We start from the raw sequence: 21323 nt of genomic DNA, 5'->3' as shown, positions 1-21323 counted from the left end.
TCCATCTCAACATCAAGACCCAGCTTCACTCAACGACCAGCAAGCTACAGTGCTGGACACCCTATGCCAAACAACTAGCAAGACAGGAACACAGCCACATCCATTAGCAGAGAGGCTGCCTAAAATCATAAGGCCACAGACACCCCAAAACACACCACCAGACGTGGACGTGCCCACCAGAAAGACAAGATCCAGCCTCATCCACCAGAACACAGGCACTAGTCCCCTCCACCAGGAAGCCTACACAACCCACTGAACCAAACTTAGCCACTGGGGACAGATACCAAAAACAACGGGTACTACGAACCTGCAGCCTGTGAAAAGGAGACCCCCAAACACAGTAAGATAAGCAAAATGAGAAGACAGAAAAACACACAGCAGATGAAGGAGCAGGGTCAAAACACACCAGACCTAACAAATGAAGAGTAAATAGGCAGTCTACCTGAAAAAGAATTCAGAATAATGATAGTAAAGATGATCCAAAATCTTGGAAATAGAATAGACAAAATGCAAGAAACATTTAACAAGGATGTAGAAGAACTAAAGAGGAACCAAGCAACAATGAAAAACACAATAAATGAAATAAAAAATACTCTAGACGGGATCAATAGCAGAATAACTGAGGCAGAAGAACGGATGAGTGACCTGGAAGATAAAATGGTGGAAATAACTACTGCAGAGCAGGATAAAGAAAAAAGAATGAAAAGAACTGAGGACAGTCTCAGAGACCTCTGGGACAACATTAAATGCACCAACATTCGAATTATAGGGGTCCCAGAAGAAGAAGAGAAAAAGAAAGGGACTGAGAAAATATTTGAAGAGATTATAGTTGAAAACTTCCCTAATATGGGAAAGGAAATAGTCCTGGAAGCACAGAGAGTCCCATATAGGATAAATCCAAGGAGAAACACGCCAAGACACATATTAATCAAACTATCAAAAATTAAATATAAAGAAAACATATTAAAAGCAGCAAGGGAAAAACAACAAATAACACACAAGGGAATCCCCATAAGGTTAACATCTGATCTTTCAGCAGAAACTCTGCAAGCCAGAAGGGAGTGGCAGGATATACTTAAAGTGATGAAGGAGAAAAACCTACAACCAAGATTACTCTACCCAGCAAGGATCTCATTCAGATTTGAGGGAGAAATTAAAAACTTTACAGACAATCAAAAGCTGAGAGAGTTCAGCACCACCAAACCAGCTTTACAACAAATGCTAAAGGAACTTCTCTAGGCAGGAAACACAAGAGAAGGAAAATACCTACAATAACAAACCCCAAACAATTAAGAAAATGGTAATATGAACATACATATCGATAATTACCTTAAATGTAAATGGATTAAATGCTCCCACCAAAAGACACAGACTGGCTGAATGGATACAAAAACAAGACCCATATATATGCTCTCTACAAGAGACCCACTTCAGACCTAGGGACACATACAGACTGAAAGTGAGGGGATGGAAAAAGATATTCCATGCAAATGGAAATCAAAAGAAGGCTGGAGTAGCAATTCTCATATCAGACAAAATAGACTTTAAAATAAAGACTATTACTAGAGACAAAGAAGAACACTATATAATGATCAAGGGATAGATCCAAAAAGAAGGTATAAAAATTGTAAATATTTATGCACCCAACATAGAAGCACCTCAATATATAACGCAAATACTAACAGCCATAAAAGGGGAAATCAACAGTAACACAATCATAGTAGGGGACTTGAACACCCCACTTTCACCAATGGGCAGATCATCCAAAATGAAAATAAATAAGGAAACACAAGTTTTAAATGATACATTAAACAAGTTGGACTTAATTGATATTTATAGGACATTCCACCCCAAAACAACAGAATACACATTTTTCTCAAGTGCTCATGGAACATTCTCCAGGATAGGTCATATCCTGGGTCACAAATCAAGCCTTGGTAAATTTAAGAAAATTGAAATCGTATCAAGTATCTTTTCTGACCACAACACTATGAGACTAGATATCAATTACAGGAAAAGATCTGTAAAAAATACAAACACATGGAGGCTACACAATACACTACTTAATAACGAAGTGATCACTGAAGAAATCAAAGGGGAAATCAAAAAATACCTAGAAACAAATGACAATGGAGACACGACGACCCAAAACCTATGGGATGCAGCAAAAGCAGTTCTAAGAGGGAAGTTTATAGCAATACAAGCCTACATCAAGAAACAGGAAACATCTCGAATAAACAATCTAACCTTGCACCTAAAGCAATTAGAGAAAGAAGAACCAGAAAACCCCCAAAGTTAGCAGAAGGAAAGAAATCATAAAGATCAGATCAGAAATAAATGAAAAAGAAATGAAGGAGACAATAGCAAGGAGCAATAAAACTAAAAGCTGGTTCTTTGAGATGATAAACAAAATTGATAAACCATTAGCCAGACTCATCAAGAGAAAAAGGGAGAAGACTCAAATCAATAGAATTAGAAATGAAAAAGGAGAAGTAACCACTGACACTACAGAAATACAAACGATCATGAGAGATTACTACAAGCAACTCTATGCCAATAAAATGGACAACCTGGAAGAAATGGACAAATTCTTAGAAATGCGCAACCTGCTGAGACTGAACCAGGAAGAAATAGAAAATATGAACAGAACAATCACAAGCACTGAAATTGAAACTGTGATTAAAAATCTTCCAACAAACAAAAGCCCAGGACCAGATGGCTTCACAGGCGAATTCTATCAAACATTTAGAAAAGAGCTAACACCTATCCTTCTCAAACTCTTCCAAAATATTGCAGAGGGAGGAACACTCCCCAACTCATTCTACGAGGCTACCATCAACCTGATACCAAAACCAGACAAAGATGTCACAAAAAAAGAAAACTACAGGCCAATATCACTGATGAACATAAACGCAAAAATCCTCAACAAAATACTAGCAAACAGAATCCAACAGCACATTAAAAGGATCATACACCATGATCAAGTGGGGTTTATTCCAGGAATGCAAGGATTCTTCAATATACGCAACTCAATCAATGTGATACATCATATTAACAAATTGAAGGAGAAAAACCATATGGTCATCTCAATAGAGGCAGAGAAAGCTTTCGACAAAATTCAACACCCATTTATGATAAAAGCCCTGCAGAAAGTAGGCATAGAGGGAACTTTCCTCAACATAATAAAGGCCATATATGACAAACCCACAGCCAACATCGTCCTCAATGGTGAAAAACTGAAACCATTTCCACTAAGATCAGGAACAAGACAAGGTTGCCCACTCTCACCACTATTATTCAACATAGTTTTGGAAGTGTTAGCCATAGCAATCAGAGAAGAAAAAGAAATAAAAGGAATCCAAATCGGAAAAGAAGAAGTAAAGCTGTCACTGTTTGCAGATGACATGATACTATACATAGAGAATCCTAAAGATGCTAACAGAAAACTACTAGAGCTAATCAATGAATTTGGTAAAGTAGCAGGATACAAAATTAATGCACAGAAGTCTCTTGCATTCCTATACACTAGTGATGAAAAATCTGAAAGTGAAATTAAGAAAACACTCCTGTTTACCATTGCAACAAAAAGAATAAAATATCTAGGAATAAACCTACCTAAGGAGACAAAAGACCTGTATGCAGAAAATTATAAGACACTGATGAAAGAAATCAAAGATGATACAAATAGATGGAGAGATATACCATGTTCTTGGATTGACAGAATCAACATTGTGAAAATGACTCTACTACCCAAAGCAATCTACAGATTCAATGCAATCCCTATCAAACTACCAATGGCATTTTTCACAGAACTAGAACAAAAAGTTTCACAATTTGTATGGAAACACAAAAGACCCCGAATAGCCAAAGCAATCTTGAGAACGAAAAATGGAGCTGGGGGAATCAGGTTCCCTGACTTCAGACTATATTACAAAGCTACAGTAGTCAAGACAGTTTGGTACTGGCACAAAAACAGAAACATAGATCAATGGAACAGGATACAAAGCCCAGAGATAAACCCACGCACATATGGTCACCTTATCTTTGATAAAGGAGGCAAGCATATACAGTGGAGAAAAGACAGCCTCTTCAATAAGTGGTGCTGGGAAAACTGTACAGGTACATGTAAAAGTATGAAATTAGAACACTCTCTAACACCATACACAAAAATAAACTCAAAATGGATTAAAGACCTAAATGTAAGGCCAGACACTATCAAACTCTTAGAGGAAAACATAGGCAGAACACTCTATGACATAAATCACAGCAAGATCCTTTTTGACCCTACTCCTAGAGAAATGGAAATAAAAACACAAATAAACAAATGGGACCTAATGAAACGTAAAAGCTTTTGCACATCAAAGGAAACCATAAACAAGACCAAAAGACAACCCTCAGAATGGGAGAAAATATTTGCAAATGAAGCAACTGACAAAGGATTAATCTCCAAGATTTACAAGCAGCTCATGCAGCTCAATAACAAAAAAACAAACAACCCAATCCAAAAATGGGCAGAAGACCTAAATAGATATTTCTCCAAAGAAGATATACAGATTGCCACAGACACATGAAAGAATGCTCAACATCACTGATCATTAGAGAAATGCAAATCAAAACTACAATGAGATATCATCTCACACCGGTCAGAATGGCCATCATCAAAAAATATACAAACAATAAATGCTGGAGAGGGTGTGGAGAAAAGGGAACACTCTTGCACTGTTGGTGGGAATGTAAATTGATACAGCCACTATGGAGAACAGTATGGAGGTTCCTTAAGAGACTAAAAATAGAACTACCATATGACCCAGCAATCCCACTACTGGGCATATACCCTGAGAAAGCCATAATTCAAAAAGAGTCATGTACCAAAATGTTCATTGCAGCTCTATTTACAATAGCCAGGACATGGAAGCAACCTAAGTGTCCATCATCGAATGAATGGATAAAGAAGATGTGGCACATATATACAATGGAATATTACTCAGCCATAAAAAGAAATGAAATGGAGGTATTTGTAGTGAGGTGGATGGAGTTAGAGTCTGTCATACAGAGTGAAGTAAGTCAGAAACAGAAAAACAAATACAGTATGCTAACACATATATATGGAATCTAAGGGGAAAAAAAAGTCATGAAGAACCTAGTGGCAAGACGGGAATAAAGACACAGACCTACTAGAGAATGGACTTGAGAATATGGGGAGGGGGAGGGGGAGGGGTAAGATGTGACAGGGTGGGAGAGTGGCATGGACATATATACACTACCAAATGTAAAATAGATAGCTAGTGGGAAGCAGCTGCATAGCACAGGGAGATCAGCTCGGTGCTTTGTGACCACCTAGAGGGGTGGGATAGGGAGGGTGGGAGGGAGGGAGACGCAAGAGGGAAGAGATATGGGAACATATGTATATGTATAACTGATTCACTTTGTTATAAAGCAGAAACTAACACACCATTGTAAAGCAATTATACTCCAATAAAGATGTTAAAAAAAAATGGCCTCCAATAAAGCTGTGCTGCAAAAAATGGGAAAGAAACAGAATGCAAAGAGTAAAAAAGTCGAAGAGGCAGAACCTGAAGTATTTGTCGTAGAAAAAGTACTGGACCGACATGTAGTGAATGGGAAGGTGGAGTGTTTCCTGAAGTGGAAGGGATTTACAGATGCAGACAATACTTGGGAACCCGAAGAAAACTTTGATTGTCCAGAGTTGACTGAAGCATTTCTTAATTCTCAAAAAGCTGGTAAAGAAAAAGATGGAACAAAAAGAAAATCTTTATCTGACAGTGAATCTGATGATAGCAAATCAAAGAAGAAAAGAGATGCTGCTGATAAACCAAGAAGTTTAGCCGGAGGTCTCGACCCAGAGCGAATAACTGGTGCCACAGACAGCAGTGGAGAATTCATGTTTCTCAGGAAATGGAAAGATTCAGATGAGGCGGACTTGGTGATGGCAAAGGAGGCAAATATGAAGTGTCCTCAAATTGTAATTGCTTTTTATGAAGAGAGACTAACTTGGCATTCTTGTCCAGAAGATGAAGCTCAATAATTGTCTGCATTGCTTTATATATATATTTATATATATATATATAATCTGGGTCTTGGTTTTTTGATCTATTAGTGTGAAGAAATAACTACATTCTAATGAAAATCAAGTTTGATATGTTCGTTTTGAAGTAGTTTTGGGGAAGTTGTTGGGTTTGGGGGGTTTTTTGGGGTGGGCTTTGTTTTTTGTTTTCTTTGCATCTGTAGCACTGGTTACTTTGAACAAATAAAAGCTTTCTGTAGTCAGAAGTCTAAGCATCACCTCCAGTCTCCTCTCCACAAAGTGTGCCAGAAACAAGTAGCACAGAAGAGGTGCACCACCCTTAATTTGAACCTTTGTGATACCCTCAGTCCACAACTGCAAAGCTCTTCTTCGATTTACCTTTTCCAAACAAATAAACCATGTAATCTAATTCCACCCCACCCCCCGACCTCACATCCATTCTCCTTTTGATACATTTTTCTCTTTGTTTTTTATTTGTTTGTTTTTAATATAATGAGTCCCATATACCCAGAGTCATCCCTCAGTATCCGTGGGGAATTTGTTCCAGGATCTCTGTGGATACCAAAATCCGTGGATGCTCAAGTCCCTTATATAAATGGCATAGTACAGTCAGCCCTCCATATTCCTGGGTTCTGCATCTGCTGATTCAACCAAATGAACTGAATTGTTGTTGGTTGAACCGACCGATGCAGAAGCAGTGGGGGCAGAGGGTCCACTGCTTTTCCTACTCACTGGATCTAGTAGAGCATCAAATAAGTAAGCAACCTGCAGAACCTTTATGTTCCCTGCAGGGGGCCTGAAACCTGTGTTTTCACAAGCCCTCCAGGTGGTCCTGACATGCGCCCAAGGTTGGAAACCTCTGCTCCAGCCCTTCAGGATGGGGCCCAGACTGGCAGATATTTTTCATGACTTTTCGTTTTTATAAACATACTGAAGATCCCCAATCATCTGACTGATCCCAGGGCCAGGATTTGAGTGACTTAATGTATAAGTACAATTCTGATAGAAGTCACAACATTTCCATTTCATAATAACTAATGTTTGGGTGAATGAAGCATTTGTCTCTTGGAATTTGAACTACCTCACTACAGATTTTTAAATTTTATTTGTATCACACACATTCACACACAACCAAGGCAATTTGAAGGAGAAACCCAAAGGAAAAAAGGCAAAACATCTGTCTTTAGTGGGGAAAGCATTGCAGAGTGTCCAAAAGCCCTACCTACCTGAAACCCAACTCTCAGCTCACTCTCTCTAAAAATGAGAAAATCGGAATGGAGAGTATGGATGGTTCAGTGCAAGTAGCAATAACAGTGATGATAACAAAAACACTTATTTTTGTCCTTACTGACATAGGCACTTTGTCAAATGAGCCACGTGTATTATTTAATCCTCACAACAACTTTTCCCATTTCACAGATAAGGAAACTGAGGCACAGAGATGTTAAACAACCTGCCCAAGGTCTTAGAGATCTTAAGTGGCAGAGCTGGGACCCCACAATCTAGGTTTGTCTGACTTCAAGCCCCAAAAACTCTAACAACTTTGCTGTGCTGACTTCCAGCCCATCGGCCCAGATTTGGTGGACAATGGGAAAATAACTTGATTGTGCGTTATCTAGAAACCTCTCCCATGGACTGGACACTGCAGTTTGGATGCCTAGTCTGTCTCACAGACCTATTGAGGGGCTCATTTTCCTCCTTCCCCATGAGAAAGATTACAAAGTGTAACCTGAGTACATCAGGCCTTGAGGCAAACTCTACCATTCACTGTAACTCACAATAGTCACATCAACATGGTACCATCTTGAATAACAGAGCCATGAAGGCAACAATATCAGAAAGGACATAGTATGAGCAAACTGCCTGATAATCAAGTCTAAATAGACTTACTAGTTGAGAAATAATCCTGGCATATATTCTTCAAGCAATATTTACTCACTGCAGAACAATGAATTTAAGTTTCAGCTTTGGAATCCGTTGCTTGTTTTAAATGTACCAGACCGTCCTGAGATAATTATCAACCCCTCCTCAGCATTTCCCATTCCAAGTGCTTCAACACTATTATCTTCCCTCACCTACACACTGAATCTCTGTAGCTCATGGAAAGCCTGTGTCAGAGTAGATCAAGACTGGGGCACTGGGCAGAAGTTCGTGGAAAAAAAGAAAGACACGAGTCCTTAACTTTAGGCTCTTTCCATCAGAAGTAAGAAAGAGGGCAGACCTTAAAGTGGCTGGCAAAGTCAAGTGACCTTTATAAACACACTACACAAAATCCCATAGACGCCAGCTCACAGCTGGGACAGCTGGCCACTCGCGCTGTTAGAGCAGGTTCCCTCCCAGGTCCACAGAGAAATGTCCAGATGCTCTCTAGGCTGCCCCCACTCTGCTTGAACCTTGAGGGCAAAATACTCCTAGTCATACTTCCTCTCTGGTAGAGTCACAGTTTGCCAACAACAAAGGTAGAACTAATTTATGTACACACAGAAATACATTTCATTGCTCATACAAATTCAATATTCAATCAAGACAGTGTAGTAGTAATCGTACTCTAGTTCCGGTTTTCTCAGTCTGCACTAATGACATTCTGGACCGGATAGTTCTTTGCTGTGAAGGGTTGTCCTGTGCATGGTAGGATGTTTAGTAGTATCCCTGGCCTCTACTCACTAGATGCCAATAGCAAACCCTTTCCCCAAGTTGTAACAACCAAAAAATATCTCTGGGAGAGCAAATCACCCCTAGCTAAGAATCACTGCTCTATTTGCTCAATTGGTCCCATTTGTCTCTAAAAGGCAAATGTAATACTTCTGTACTACAATGCAACTGTTTAAAAGATATTTCATATACCCTGTGATTGTCAGTCTCTGTGATTCTCTGATGATTATTCAGACATCCAAGTGGCCTGTCTTTCTTATTCTGGCATTGTTACTGTATTAAAATTCCCTTGGCTCAAGTGCCAGACCCTGCCTGGTTTCCATCTCTCCACCTTCCTTTTCTGACAGCCTGAGACCCCTGAATTCCACCGAGCTTTAGACACACCTCCAACCTTGTCTCTCAAGGACTGATCTTGATTTGGCAAGGAGGGATACTAGCCTAATGTTCTCATAATCAATTTCCTGTTACTCCCACTATTTGTCATTAAACCACATCCTGGTGATCCAGTTTTGAAAACCAGGCATGTGCCTTGAACTGGAAACAAAGTCCCCACTCACCATTCAATGTTGATAATTCAAGTTGTCTTATACTTTTATAATTGGTCTCATGATGCCACGATCCTTTTGAACCAGGACCCTAAATTATTCTTGCAGTCCTGCCTCAGAATTTGTGACTATCTGTATGCTGATGGAATTGTTAGCCCAATATTACTTTGTCTCCTCCTTGGAATTTCAGATATCACCTGCTTTGATGTTGGCCATCACTGAGCTTCTACGACCATCAACACATGCTCATTTGACCTTGTTACACCTACAAGATGCCAATAACTATATTAGGCTGCTACCATCCACGATTTCATCAGCTCTCTGGACACAATCCTCAGTCTGTCAGTCTCGTTCTGTAAGCCTGTTGCCCCCTCCCCAGTGCCCACCCCACCCATGCAATTGCGGGGGGTGTCCAGATGCAGGTCTTTGCTCATGAGATGGTTGTTACCCTAGCTAGGCTATGGCACTCAGACCAAGACTGGATACTGGAATTGATATTCGATTAGCTCTTCTAGGTAGTTCACTCAATTGTACTTAAACCTTAAGCCAGAATATTGCTTTTCCAGTTACATCATCCAGAAAGGGGTGAAGCTTAGAAAACGAACAGAAACAGGATCTCCAGTGCTCCCTCACAAAGAACGTTACATTTGGGTATGTAACCCCTTTTTACTCCCACATATTTTCTCAGGAAAGGAAAGACTTTTGCAATTCTCCCTCCAATCAAAATGCTTAATTGCCTCAATTTCTTTACCTCATCTCCCACCTTCTTCATAACTACGGGAAGTATAAAATTTAAGCACAAATAACTCAGAAAGAAATCAGAAACAAAAATAAAAAGACTTTAAAAATGTCGAAATCCTCCCAGTAATTAATTTTCACTTAAGTATCTGCATGGACTAAAAGTCTGCTCATTATGAAGGGAAACTTAATGGGTCACTCCTTCCAATCTTCTGCCTTTATGGAGAGAGGCATCCAAACCATTCAAATCAGGCATTGACCCTGGCTAGGCAATAGCACTACCCACAGTTAAATATTATGTGGGAGCTTCACAAAAACAAGACCCATGAGAGTGCAGCAAATACCTTCAGAATTTCCCAGTAGCTGGGCCAGAATCCTCAACACTACTCGGCTTATTCTACCAGCCTGCAGCAAGCTAGTGCATGGACTAGGGAAACACACAAGCTAAATGAAGGCACTATGACAGCAAGAAAGATAAGTCTCAATGACACAAGCCTATTTACACATAAAGCCAATTGCTCCCAGTGACAAGCAGTGCTTTTCAAATTGCAGATCCTAACCCAGAGCACTGGAAAGAATGACCTATTAAGGCTCTGTCCCCAGTGAATGCACTGAAATTAACTAATAGGTCTTGACTGAAATTTTTTTCTTTTTAGGAATGGAATAGAAAATTTCAGAATGCATTACAAGCAAATAGTAGTGGTAAAAATGTTTCATGAAACTTTTTTCATAGATAGATGATAGGTAGATAGATAGATAGATAGATAGATAGATAGATAAATAGAGACAGAAGTTCAACAACTATTTACTGAGCACCTATGATGCACCAAGTACTTTTCTAGACAGATACATCAATGACTAAAACAGATAAAAATTCTTGTGATGCTTATACATAATATTTTAGATAGAAATGTAAAATGGATTTCTCAGTGTAAGTCATAGATTTTTTTTTTTAAGTTTGAAAGACACTATTTATAATACAGAGGTGTCCAAGCTTCCTCCCTACCACTCCATCAAGAAAGACCCACCCAATAATCGCCCCGCCACTCTGGGAAGCCCCAGACAGGAATGAAGTGGAAAGAATAGTCCAAATCATTCCCCCTCCCCGCTTGCAAATCCGCCTTCAAGGTCAAGCCTGTCTTCTTGAAGCCATTCTCTGTTTGCTCTGTTTTGCATCTTCCCCTTTAATTTTGTTTCTTTCTCCCAGTTCTAATAAGATAAGCCTCTTGAAAGGGAATGAAAACAGCTAAATGAACCAGTTCTCGGTGGACATTCCCTAGAAGTGTAACAGGTGGAGAAGTTTTGTTTATATTTTTATTAAATATTCACTGCTAGTAACAGGCAAAGCATCGAAATTGTGATAGCAGATTCTCTTTGACCCATTAAACAACACATCTACATATATTCTCCCTAAATTTCTTCAGAAACATCCTAATAGGTATTAACTAGGGTCCAATCTGATACTTCTCAACATAATGATTTGCTTATTTAATCTGAAGCTGCCGTAGCTCACGTTTAGTGGTTCTCTAGGATGAGCCCAACATTGTGCTATGTGCCTTGTCTTTCATCTTCACAATGATCCGGTGAGGGCAGAATTATTACCTGCCTTCTGTAAGAGAAGATGTTAAAGCTTCTAGAAGTTAAGTAATTTTTCCAGGATCATTCAGCTAGTAAGTGGCAGAGCTAAAATTTTAAAAAATGCCATATAGCTCCACAAAATGACTGACTGTATCCCCATGAAGGGTAGAAGGTTATTATGTATGAAAAAAATATAAACTCTGCTCAGAAAACTTACTCTACAAGTCTCTGCTTCCCCTGACTTGCTGTTAATCATTCTTTACTATTTTCATAATCATTAATAAAGTCTATAAATAAACAAACCATTAGGTTTAGAACTGAAGTGTCAACACAAGTACTTTTTCCTTCCTTCAGTGCAATAGGTTTAAATATGTGGTTGCTCAAAATATTGTGACATTTCTTTCACTAACCCCTTTTAATTGCCATAAGGATAGTGGGAGGGTAAGAGGACAGACTCTGGGTCCAGAATGTGTGGTCTCAACTACCAGCCCCACAATTTATATGAAGCTTATATACAGCTGTATAGCCTTGGGAAAGCTGTGCCTCAGTTTCCTCATCTGTAAAATGAAAATAATAATAGTATTTACCTAGGGGGTTATTTTGAGGATTAAATGAGATACACAAGCAGTGCACTTAGAACAGTGTGGACACTGAATAAACGCTATGTATTTGTTATCCTTACGATTATTACTTCCTAAGAAGCACTAGCTCATCTCATTCTACTAAGCATTAACGTCTTGGAGTTTATCAAGAAAAAAAAAAAAAAGAGTAAGTTCTGGGTGGTGGGGAAAAGAAATCAATCATTAAACTTGAAACTCTGTTAAGACAGAGAATTATGTCTGTTGCATCATCTGTCCCTTCATTCCCCAGTTGCTTGAGTTGCTGAAAGGTGCACAGTAGATGCTATTGCCTAACTTATGCTGTTTTTGGGAAGCATTACACTTCATAACTTATTTGAAAGGAACCATTTTGTTTTAATGCTCATATATGAGATCATCATTTTTACTTACTTTTGCTTTGCAAAACACAACCAGCATGTTTATTTACTGAACAGAGCTCAGTACCATAAGTTTGCATGAAAAGAGAAATCATAACCATTGTCAAAAGAAAATTCAAACCAATTTTGCAGCAAAGGTCTATATGCTGTTTTTAACAACTGTCTCAAATGTTGGTCAAATGAAAAGGTCAAGTGCACATCAATATAAAAGAATATAAAGGTCCTCATTATCTTTTAGCCTGTTCTCTTAGTGAGGCAAAAACCCATTTAAAGTGCATCTCCTCATAATCAATTTCTTTACTTACAAATGTCATTCTGAATGGACATTTTACAGCTGATTAATTTTTGTCCCTTTTTCTCACATGCAAATACAAGACCAAAATGCATACTTCTGGTAGATTTCCTTCCTGCTGATTCAAGTGCTGATTTCCTACAGATCTGCTATCTACAGCCCTGGCAGAAAAATGATCTTTCAATCTATGCTGCCATGTTGCTTAAATATATTCATCTCTTCTCTTCCAAAATATTTAAGGTAAGTGAACAACTAAACATCTGATTGTAGAAGGTAGAAAACATTGTCATTGCCTTTGTCAAAAAGTCAACATATTAAATATGCTGCACATACAAATGTACTCAATTAACATTTCAATTAAGGATAACAAACAATAATTAAACAGATGACATTCTAATTAATTTTCTCAACTGTAAATAGCCTGATGGAAATTATTGTTAAATCTGATTTAAATATTTCTCCTTGCAAAAACAGTGACCTCAAACTACCCATGATCAAAAACGTTTCCCTCTTATGTACTTATATGGTCATAATGTCGTAGCCATAAATAAGTTTCCAAGTAAAGTTTCTCAGTGTTATCAACCCTGTTCTCTTCACTTGGTATGCAAACAACAGTGTAGCTATATATAATTATGTCTTTCAAGGCACTTGTTTATGTCTTGTGCAAAAACATAGCACTAAAGTACCTCAGGGTTGAATACTACAGTTAAAGATTCATGCTTGGTCATTAAATCCAGATAAGCTATTTTGCCAAGCTTGGCAACCCAATTCCATGAAATCCAGTTTTCATATTGCCATAGATTCCTGAGACCTGTCCCTGGTTTCGCAACACAGTAGGGATTGCTAATTGTGCCAAGTGGCATTATTAATTTCTCAAAGCAAAATTAGATTTAATTCATTTTGGTTTTGAAAATAAATGTGGGCCATTCAGCACTTTGTAGCAGAGTGGAATAACAGCATGGCAAATGATGCCTAAGATATTAGATAGTGAACTGTCAAGAAAACAGAATAAGCCCTGCTATCATGGTTGCTAGACTGGCATTCATTAATTAATTAATTTTTGGTTTTGCTCTTTTGTCCCATATTGGAGCATACTTATACTAAAAGACGGTCCATTATTTATCAGAAATTCAAATTTAACTGGGGGTTCTGTATTTTATCTGGCAACTCTCCTTTTTTAAAAATTTATTTTATTGAAGTATAGATGATTTACAATTTGTGTTAGCTTCCGGTGTATAGCAAAGTGATTCAGTTATACATATATATATATAATGGTTTGCATTGGCTAATCCCAAACTGTCAATCCATCCCACCGCACACCCACCCTCTCCCTTAGCAATCACAAGTTTGTTCTCTATGTCTGTGAGTGTGTCTCTGTTTCGTAGATAAGTTCATTTGTGTCATATTTTAGATTCCATACAGGCCTTGTTAATTTTCTTTTCTTTCCTTTTTTTTTTTTTTGGCCATGCCACATGGCTTATGGGATCTCAGTTCCCCAACCAGGGATTGAACCCCGGGCCGTGGCCGTGAAAGCCCGGAATCCTAACCACTAGACCACCAGGGAAGTCCCTGGTAACCCTACTTTTAAAAGAGCTAAACTCACTTTGAGAAACATTTTCTTGGTCTCTGATATAGGGTGAGCTATGGCAAAAATGAGAAGAAATCTGATGCTAGACGATGCTCTGGGCCTCTCTGGGGCCATGGGAAGGTAGTAGGATGGGTCCTTAGCCAGCATCAAGAAAGCATGTCCAGGAAACAAACGCTGTTTATTTAGTAAGTCATATCTGGAGTTTAAAAGTTATTGATCTATTGTTTAATCTGCTCTGCTTTAATTGTTTTTTAATTGTAATAAATAGGTCTCAGAGGACAGCCAGCTGCAGTTTGGGGGCACTCTGTCACTGAAGGAGACAGTTGGGGTCTATTACATACTCTTCATGGTTTCCTGCAGGGGAATTCCTGGAAGACAACACAATTCCCAGAGATATGGCTGGAAGAGGCAACTGCTCTCCAGTGCAAAGTGAGCCTCAGACAAAGAAATAGGGTTCTCATGGCTCAGGGTAGAGAAGGACAGGGGGACAGAGAAGGACAGGGGGACAGAGATGTCCATGGGCTGAGAGGTCAAGAGAGGGGAATTTTTCCCAAGAACTTCCAGCTTTGGGAAGTTCAAGTGTTTCTTCCTAGCTGAGAATGCTGAAAGGATATGATGATTAGGATAAATGGTCTCCTTGAAATCTGTATTTTTTCATCAACAAGATTAGAACTGACACACTATTGTAAGGCAATTATACTTCAATAAAGATGTTTAAAAAAAAAAAAAAAAGATTAGAACTGAATATTTTAATTCGATTACCCAGATATTTCACCATAGAGAAGTATCAGTTCCAACAGGACAGATCTAGGGCTAGTAATCCCCTCTTTTCAAAAATATCCCCTCTTCACCTCCAGTTACTCAAAAATCCCATTTTAATTTTGGAGTCACTCATTGTACAGTAACTCCCTACCCCACCCAACCTCTGCAATCCCCACATCTCTTGAGAGAAACTTCCATAGCCTTAAAGAAGGCCCCTGGCTACTCTTCAACTCAAAGAAAGGGTCTCCATCTTAAAAAGGAGTTTGCTTGTGGAAATGAAAGGCAAACAGAAACTAATCACCTAACATCATTGTTTACCTGGAATGTAGGGCCTTTGGCAGGCATCTGTCTCTATGTTAGAGGCAATCTTTTTTAGTATGCAGTTGTTATTGTTGCTATTAGCACAATGCATTTAGCACAACCTTGACCTGAGGTTCAAATATACTGAGCACTCAGTTCAACAATATTGAACAATACTGAATGTACGAATGGATGGACCAATGAATGAAAGTTGGGCAGCCCACAGAAAACCTCAGAGAGAGCTAATCGATGCTTCCCAAGAGGTCTGAAGGTCCTCCCCTCCCTACCAGGCAAAGCTGGAAGTTCAAGTGTCCTGGCAGAAGTGCAGAGAGTAAGGATACTCCCTTCCTACCGCTGTGGATGAAGGTCCTCCGACAGGCCCCACTAACAGAGGGTGTATTTTAAAGAGATCTTGTTTCCTAACACATATTGTTAAGCTCTCTCCTACGGCCCTATGCAACCTTAGCTGGTGACTTTTCTGTTAACTACAAATGAGCTGCAATTCTCTCTTGCTTTCAGCTTTAGACAAGTCCCTCTCCCCACTTTTCTTAACCCAGGGGTTAAGTCCACCCTCTGCCCCTTACAAGTGCACTGACAGCATATTTCCAATATCCTCCAGTCTTCGATTGCCATATCTTTCAAGCTGGGCTCAAAACACCTCTTTGTAGAAGCCCCTCTGAATTAACTCATGGAATCCAATTTTACTGTTTTCTCCTTATATCTGAACCCTTACACACTTACATGTCAGGTCTTTACCATATATTTTTATGTTATTTACTCAGGGAAAGAATGTCAGAGCTTTGTATATTATTGGTGCTCCAAATATAGCTTTAAAAAATGAGTAAGTGGGCTTCCCTTGTGGCGCAGTGGTTGAGAATCTGCCTGCCAATGCAGGGGACACGGGTTCGAGCCCTGGTCTGGGAAGATCCCACATGCCGTGGAGCAACTGGGCCCGTGAGCCACAACTACTGAGCCTGCGCGTCTGAAGCCTGTGCTCCGCAGCAAGAGAGGCCGCGACAGTGAGAGGCCCGTGCACCGCGATGAAGAGTGACCCCCGCTCGCCGCAACTAGAGAAAGCCCGCGCACAGAAACGAAGACCCAACACAGCCAAAAATAAATATATTAATTAATTAATTAAAAAAAAAAAAGTAAGTAAATGAAAACTAGTGCAGAGGAGCATAGAAAGCTCTGTTGTTCTAAGATATAATGTATCTACTCTTACCCATCTTTGAACTCAAGTGTTCAACACATGAATGTAGCCCATCCACTTGATACTCAAAGTATGGTCCATGAACCAGCATCACCTGGAAATTCATTGGAGATGCAGAATCTCAGGCTCCACCCCAAACCCACCATATCGGAATCTGCATTTTAACAAGATTCCTCGAGTGATTTGTATGCACAACAAACTTTGAGAAGCACTGACTTCCCCCATACCCAGCATGAAATAATCTACAAGGAATGTCTCTTGAATGGCTGTAACATCACTGTTCATTCAAGCGTCTCTAATTTTGCCCAATCAGACCTATCCATTAGGAAGCAACTTTTCTACCAAAGGAGTTTGAAATCCTCTTCACATTGCCTCAGTGAAACAGGAAAGAAGACAGGCCTAGAATACAGGACTCAGATTAGAAAGAACAAATCACTTCCTAGAAACCAACTGATGAAGAACCGGTACTTAACACTGAAGGCATTGCAATAGCAGGGCTCACAGAGTCAGGGGCAGGCTCCTGAAGCCAGGGTGCGTCCTCAGACAGTAGAATAGCTGCACATGGATACACAGGAGCACCCAGCATAGGCTGAGGGTCATCAGAACCAGACCAGAGAAGAAGACAAAGGTGCAGACTGCCCCGAGTCTCAATGGGGAAAAACAGGAAACTTACATCACGGCCCCACTGGCTCATTTGTGCCTAGTATTGATGTGTCAGGAGTTAGACGAACCACTCCACCTACATTACCTCATTCAACCACAACTATAATAGACAATGAGTGTTATTATCCCATTCCACAGATTGCATAACTAAAAACCAGAAAGACTGTGAAATTAACCCAAGAAACATCACTGAAAGTGACCTCACAGGACTCAAAACCAATCTGGCTCCCAAGCCCTACTTCAGCCTCTGCTCTATCGCCTCCTTCTACTCAAGGTGAGTAAAGAGTATATGGTCTTCATTACATAGTGTGGACTCAGTCATTCTCAATTAACCCTTTGGTTGGCTTCCTAAAATCCAGAATTCAAGAAGCCCTTCGGATATCACTACCCACTCATGTCTGAAGGAGGGAGACCCTATCTCAAAAACAAGATGGCTATCACAGTGAGCGTAGGAAGCTGGCATTATGAAATGCTGTCTTAACAAGATGGTTTTCTCCCTTCCCAGTTGGTACCTGCTATATATTACAATGAGCATCAGGTTATAGCAAAAATGAAACACTTTTCCTTCCTTGGAGAAGAGCATATGCCGGCACGGCTAAGTGGTTGGCCACCTGGCCCTGTGGTACAGAGGACTTCGTGGGAGGTCAGGTCCCATTAGGGCAGCACTGGAGACCCTATATTCTGAAGGTCTCCCAGCCTGGCCCAGGGGGGTCGACTTTAGTCCTCAGAGTCTGTGCTATCCCTGACCCTTCTCCAGCCTTGGCCTCTCTAGAGGAAATTACACCTTAGACACTTCTATAATAAACGCAGTCACCCAAAGGCTATGGTCACCCTTAGTATACAGACCAGACCAACCACCTCCAGAAAAATTCTCCACTCACAGCACCCTGGTAAGAACCTGCTCGTGTCATAAAAGAAAAAACACCCCAAAACTCAATTATGGGTGACGGTGAAAAGCCACATCACACTAACAAGTCATCAACAACATTTTCTAAATACATCAGGTGATTTTCTGAAAGGTGTTCAGTCACATTGCAACTTCTGCCCTTCATCACCACTGTCATCCCATGTTCTTTGACTCTCCGAGTTTATAGCTCTCTATTGGGCTTTTAAAGATACACGTAGAGACATCAAAAGTGTGATAAGAGGTATAGGAAGCACATAGAGGGGAAAACTGCTTCCATTTAGTTTATGATGACAAACCTGAAGACGGGCTAATACAGACCTTGAGGGGTCTTTAGAAAGCTAGACACTACCCTTTTCTTCTCTTGGCAGTATTACATGTAAGTTGCATTTTTTATTATGAATGTTTATCGGTTTCTTGTTTGCATTCCAAAGCCTTTTAATTCTGCAGATCAAAAAAGTTTTAATATCAGATTTCCTAGGCCACTTTTAAGTTACTCTTACTATTTCTCACTTGCTAATGATTGAATTTTCATGTTTATTTTTAATCTTGAAAATAGGGAAACTGCTAGCTTTCCTCCACCTCTCATCACCTTAGGGAAAAAGTGAATAAACATAGTGTAGAAACTACAAGAACAAGGAAGACTGGTAGGACACATGGACGCAATGGGAGGGGAACAAAGTAGATATTTTAAGTCTTTCAGGCCCAAGTTCTCGTGTGGGTTTTACCACTTACTGAGTAAACTTGAACAAGTTCATCAATCTCTGTGAATCTTGTTTTCATCACTTGTTAAATAAGCATAATACCCACCTTGCAGGGCTGGTCTGAAGGTAAGAAACAATGGAGGTAAAGCACTTGGCACAGTGTAGAAATTCAAATTATGACAAAGATGATGATGATAGTGGTGGTGATGGTGATGGTGATGATGAGGGTGACGAGCAAAGAAAAGAGAGGGCGAGGGCAGCAAAGTAAGAAAACAACACTGGATACAGGTTACCCTAAAATCAAGAAATGGTCATCACTGAATACCTAAAACAAAGGAAATAGTCCACCAACCTGATTAACAACTTCATTCTGTTTTCAAAGACACTTGAGCTAGATTGTAAATTCCACTGGGATCTACATACTGTCTAACCTGACTTCAGTTTATCTCTGTATTCAAACTCCATAGTAATAAATTCCAGGGGAAAGTGGTCTAGAGTGTCCTTAGGTGGCTTTTTCCTTTGCAAGTTTGTTTTTGAGTCTTTTTTATAAATGAACGTAGGTATTATGAGACAGAAATTATTTCTTTAAATTAGAAGCACAGCTAATGACACTTGGAGAAAACAATTAAAAGATCCCTGAAGAAATTTTCCAAAGAGGAAAATCATGAATAAAATTATTTTTCAGACATGTTCAATAGAACTAGAGTTCAAATCCTGTATGATACTTAGGTTCTTAACAATTTGGAACCATTTGTCAGTCAAAGTTAAATTACAGGCATTCCATTTGTAGAATAACAAATCAGTCAATCTTATTAGCATGAATTACAAAAATCTCCTAAAGCTCCTGGGTTTCTTAAGGAGTTTAACACCTCCCATTTTCTCAATGTGAATATTAGGTCACATTAATCACAAGACCATAACCCAATTACTTAAAGCATATATTACATAAAAGGTCGCACAACCTGCTGTGAAATACTGTATCTTTAGCATTTGGATCACTTGGGACATTGAAGGGAAGAATTCATTAATGAAGTGTGAGGCTCATTTTATTTATAGTCCAGGGGAAACGCATATTTCACGGCCATCAGAAGCACTTCTGCAGACAAGAAGTCACGGTTAATCCAAGCACCATGCAAAGCTAGTGCAATTCCAATCCCGGTGTCCCTGGCAATCAGACAAACAGTAAAGGAGAGAGGAATTCGTTTTTAAAAAATTGATAACCGAGGAACTATGAGAATGTGGGAGAAAGTCAAATCCAGACCATGACTAGAACTTTCATGGGAAAGACAACTTTGCCACCAAAACAGGAAGGAAAGAGCAAAGGTGGGTTTGGCTATAGGGTGGTTAAAAGATTTGGCGGACTTTGAGATGGTTCTAGGTGGATATCATCTATTTTCTCTGTGAAGTAGTAGAAAGTCATTTGTTGACAGATGAGAGGTGGAGAGAGTGTGATTGGAAATAGTCATGGTGGAGGTGTTAGGGCAAGTTCACTGGGACGCCGAGGACTGTCAGTCTGTTTGAAGGTGGTGAGTATGAACTAAGAGGAGTCTCAAACGTCTCAAGTCACTTCTGTCCATTTCTCCTCCTAGACTGGACTCCTGAGGCCATAATTCATTTTGTGTCACCAGCACCTTGGACAGCTCCTGGCACAAAGGAGTTATTCATAACTGTAATATGACTTCAATTAGATATAACAGATACCTGAATTGTCTGACTATAAACAAACTAAATGCTAGACTTTTTCAACGTTTGCAAAATACAATTGGCTTGTTAGTGAAATCCAATGTATACACGAAGGAAAACCCGAGGCCTAGACTTTGTATTCGAGGTTAGTCAGTGGTCCAAGGGAGGCCAAGGGAGGAGACGTCCAAGTGCAGGGGACCTGGTGAGCATGGGTGTGAAGGTTAGATGGCTGCCCAGTCACCTCTACCAAATGCCACCTTGAGGGCAGCGGGGTTCCAGAAACAGGGTCAAGGGAATCAGCAGAGGCACCACACGACCCTGATTCTCTAGGAAAACGATGCTTTGCAGGCTGGAATCAGGAGAAAAGCTTTGAAGGAAACCCATCATTCTGATAGTCCAGCTTTCTAGGTTTGCAAAGAGCACTTTTCCCTGGAACTCAGAAAAATAATAGTGCAAACCTAGCTGTCTTTCTCAGGATCCAGCTCCTGCCCCCACCTGCAGCCCTTCCAGCTTCTTCTTGCTGCTTCCATCCTGGCACATTATGTTGCAGCTTTTCTGAATTATTTCCTGGTTTATTCCAAAGTATTTCCATGTTGTTTTAAGATCCAAGCCTTGTACGGGATGTCCCCTCTCAGTGAAAGGTCTTTCTCTCTCTCCCCAT

General features: G+C 39.8%; 2 protein-coding genes across 4 annotated transcripts in view; one reads left to right on the top strand and one right to left on the bottom strand.

Moving 5' to 3' along the window:
- GRM8 (glutamate metabotropic receptor 8) overlaps window positions 1–21323 on the bottom strand; it is a 784383-nt gene that overhangs the window by 685838 nt on the left and 77222 nt on the right. The window lies entirely within an intron of this gene.
- On the top strand, window positions 5495–6049 carry LOC132371412 (chromobox protein homolog 3-like). 2 transcript variants are annotated; one of them, XM_059932656.1, is made up of 2 exons: window positions 5495–5660; window positions 5734–5846. In XM_059932656.1, the coding sequence occupies exons 1-2, from the start codon at window positions 5495–5497 to the stop codon at window positions 5844–5846; spliced, it is 279 nt and encodes a 92-aa protein (XP_059788639.1). The 2 variants fall into 2 exon arrangements, with proteins under 2 accessions (XP_059788639.1, XP_059788638.1); XM_059932655.1 differs by having other exon boundaries at window positions 5495–6049.

Source organism: Balaenoptera ricei, chromosome 9 (genome assembly GCF_028023285.1).
Source record: "Balaenoptera ricei isolate mBalRic1 chromosome 9, mBalRic1.hap2, whole genome shotgun sequence".
Taxonomy (NCBI): domain Eukaryota; kingdom Metazoa; phylum Chordata; class Mammalia; order Artiodactyla; family Balaenopteridae; genus Balaenoptera; species Balaenoptera ricei.
The sequence above is the reverse complement of the archived record's forward strand: the minus strand, read 5'-3'. Positions and strand labels throughout refer to the sequence as shown.

Bases quoted from the DNA above. Each gene is read 5' to 3' on its own strand.
- LOC132371412 (XM_059932655.1), top strand. From the start codon at position 5,495: ATGGCCTCCAATAAAGCTGTGCTGCAAAAAATGGGAAAGAAACAGAAT.